The 3,138-nt window shown below is 55.0% G+C and overlaps 1 protein-coding gene across 1 annotated transcript; it reads left to right on the plus strand.

Moving 5' to 3' along the window:
* The first annotated feature begins 1,180 nt into the window (after window positions 1-1,180).
* Window positions 1,181-2,702, plus strand: LOC136599428 (tensin-3-like). Its single transcript, XM_066588798.1, has 4 exons — window positions 1,181-1,363; window positions 2,156-2,279; window positions 2,353-2,436; window positions 2,578-2,702. Exons 1-4 carry the CDS (start codon window positions 1,181-1,183, stop codon window positions 2,700-2,702), a joined length of 516 nt encoding a protein of 171 aa, XP_066444895.1.
* The last annotated feature ends 436 nt before the right edge of the window (window positions 2,703-3,138 follow it).

The raw sequence follows: 3,138 nt of genomic DNA on the forward strand, positions 1-3,138 counted from the left end.
ACGTGGCGCCCCCTGTGTGGTCTCCGCGGACGCTGCACGTGGCGCCCCCTGTGTGGTCTCCGCGGACGCTGCACGTGGCGCCCCCTGTGTGGTCTCCGCGGACGCTGCACGTGGCGCCCCCTGTGTGGTCTCCGCGGACGCTGCACGTGGCGCCCCCTGTGTGGTCTCCGCGGACGCTGCACGTGGCGCCCCCTGTGTGGTCTCCGCGGACGCTGCACGTGGCGCCCCCTGTGTGGTCTCCGCGGACGCTGCACGTGGCGCCCCCTGTCTGGTCTCCGCGGACGCTGCACGTGGCGCCCCCTGTGTGGTCTCCGCGGACGCTGCACGTGGCGCCCCCTGTCTGGTCTCCGCGGACGCTGCACGTGGCGCCCCCTGTCTGGTCTCCGCGGACGCTGCACGTGGCGCCCCCTGTCTGGTCTCCGCGGACGCTGCACGTGGCGCCCCCTGTCTGGTCTCCGCGGACGCTGCACGTGGCGCCCCCTGTCTGGTCTCCGCGGACGCTGCACGTGGCGCCCCCTGTCTGGTCTCCGCGGACGCTGCACGTGGCGCCCCCTGTCTGGTCTCCGCGGACGCTGCACGTGGCGCCCCCTGTCTGGTCTCCGCGGACGCTGCACGTGGCGCCCCCTGTCTGGTCCCCGCGGACGCTGCACGTGGCGCCCCCTGTCTGGTCTCCGCGGACGCTGCACGTGGCGCCCCCTGTCTGGTCTCCAGGTGACGCTGCACGTGGCGCCCCCTGTTTGGTCTCTGTTGAAGCTGCACGTGGCGCCCCCTGTCTGGTCTGCAGCTGACGCTGCACGTGGCGCCCCCTGCTTTGTCTCCGCGGACGCTGCACGTGGCGCCCCCTGTGTGGTCTCCGCGGACGCTGCACGTGGCGCCCCCTGTCTGGTCTCCGCGGACGCTGCACGTGGCGCCCCCTGTCTGGTCTCCGCGGACGCTGCACGTGGCGCCCCCTGTCTGGTCTCCGCGGACGCTGCACGTGGCGCCCCCTGTCTGGTCTCCGCGGACGCTGCACGTGGCGCCCCCTGTCTGGTCTCCGCGGACGCTGCACGTGGCGCCCCCTGTCTGGTCTCCGCGGACGCTGCACGTGGCATGTTGTTCATGGAAGTCGCCTCAGAGACTCTGCTGTCCGTGGAATCTATGGGATATTTAGCCTAGACCGTAGACTCTGCTCTGAGCGCTCATGTTTGTTCTTGCAGGGTCACCGAACAGCAGCTCAGGAAGCAGAGCCAGAAAGCTGAGTTTTGGTCAATATGACAATGATGCCTCAGATCCACCGGGTCCCAGATACGGATGGAAGAGGTCTCCGGAGCAAGAGTCTACACCCAGGATGTTGACTGCCACGGGGCAAGCCCAGGCTGAAGAGGTAAGACAGTTGTTCTTACCTGGTGGGGATTGTAGGAAAGGTGGGCTTACCAGTGAGGAGACCTCATGGTCACTTACAGGACGTTACTGACCAGTCTGAAGCTAAAGAATGGTGCAAGTCAGTAAGACGGAGCCCGATGGGTCACTTTACCAGACAGAGCTTCATATACACATGGGTCGACTTACGTACATACGTACATACATGCGCATACATGCATGCATACACACATACTTACGTAAATACATACACACATACATACACACACACACACACTTACACATACATACTCACATACATACATACATACTTACGTAAACACATACACACATACATACACACTTACACACATACTTACGTAAATACATACATACACACACACACACTTACACATACATACTCACATACATACATACATACACACATACATACACACACACACACACACTTACACGTACATACTCACATACATACATACATACTTACGTAAACACATACACACATACATACACACTTACACACATACTTACGTACGTACATACATACATACACACACTTACACATACATACTCACATACATACATACATACTCACATACATACATACAAGCACACACTTACACATACATACATACATACTCACATACATACATACACACATACATACATACTCACATACATACATACAAGCACACTTACACAGTGAAGCCTCTTTAAGACAAACATTGTATTATGAAAAGGCCTTCTAGGGTTCTATTTTTTGTCTTCATACTAATTCTTCCCTTTTTTGTCCTAGGACCCCTTCTGCAGCTACCAGGGGGGCGTCGATGAAGTAGATAATATCTTCCGTGGTTCACACAATGGTAGTGGTGATGTTCCGCCGACACCAGCCTTCCCTATTTCACCAGAAACCCCTTATGGTGAGCATACGTTCCCGGAGTGTCTGCATGAACGGCCCGGTGGAGTTACGTGACTCTCGCTCTTCTTTCTCAGTGCGCACTCCTCCAAACTACAGTCAGCTGACCGAGGCGGGTCATCCGTTCTACAGCCCAGCAGATATGTATACGGCAGGCCACGGTAAGGACACGCATGCAGGAATGTTCTGAAGGTGACAGAATGACATTCAGAATGTATTAATATAGGGTGAAACTTTTCAGCGTCGGCCATTGTGTATCTACAATGAGAATAACCACACTTACGGCTTGTATCCTGGAGCAGGTTCTCCTTCTGTAGACTTTCTCCTTGTTAGTCTCCGACCACTAGTTCAGAGTAAACTAACTGCTATGCGGTCTCACATAGGAGAACAGGGTCTCTTCCATCATCAGAAGGAGCAGCAGTACTGAGCAGTGTGGCTGTGAATCCAGTACCAAGGCATGATAGAACACTTGCTTAGATGCTGCAGCCACATCTGTCTGTCTCCCTGCCTCCTTCACTCTGGAGCTCCTCCCTCCCCCCTCTTTTCCATAGACTTCCATGGGCTTCAGTTGTAAACTCATCTGTGTACAGATTATATTAGTACATTCAAAGTGAGTGGTCAGTGCGTGGGAGTGAAAGAAGTGGCTGATAACTGCAGACAGAGGCATATATTACATAATATTGATTTATGAAGGAAAACAATCCTAAAGTTTAGTTAGGATTCTTGTACAGGACCGACAGTCGCTAAAATGACTGATTATGGGCGACTGCCGCCGTGTGAAAACGAGAGCGAAAACCTCCCGCCTGTCGGAGTTACTTTGTTTCCAGCTACTCTAAAAGCAGGTGACTGTCGGGCTGTAAACA

Source organism: Eleutherodactylus coqui, unplaced genomic scaffold (genome assembly GCF_035609145.1).
Source record: "Eleutherodactylus coqui strain aEleCoq1 unplaced genomic scaffold, aEleCoq1.hap1 HAP1_SCAFFOLD_782, whole genome shotgun sequence".
Lineage (NCBI taxonomy): Eukaryota > Metazoa > Chordata > Amphibia > Anura > Eleutherodactylidae > Eleutherodactylus > Eleutherodactylus coqui.

Bases quoted from the DNA above. Each gene is read 5' to 3' on its own strand.
- LOC136599428 (XM_066588798.1), top strand. From the start codon at position 1,181: ATGTTTGTTCTTGCAGGGTCACCGAACAGCAGCTCAGGAAGCAGAGCC. The intron at 1,364-2,155 runs GTAAGACAGTTG...TTTTTGTCCTAG, and splicing joins GGCAAGCCCAGGCTGAAGAG to GACCCCTTCTGCAGCTACCA. The intron at 2,437-2,577 runs GTAAGGACACGC...ATCCTGGAGCAG, and splicing joins TATGTATACGGCAGGCCACG to GTTCTCCTTCTGTAGACTTT.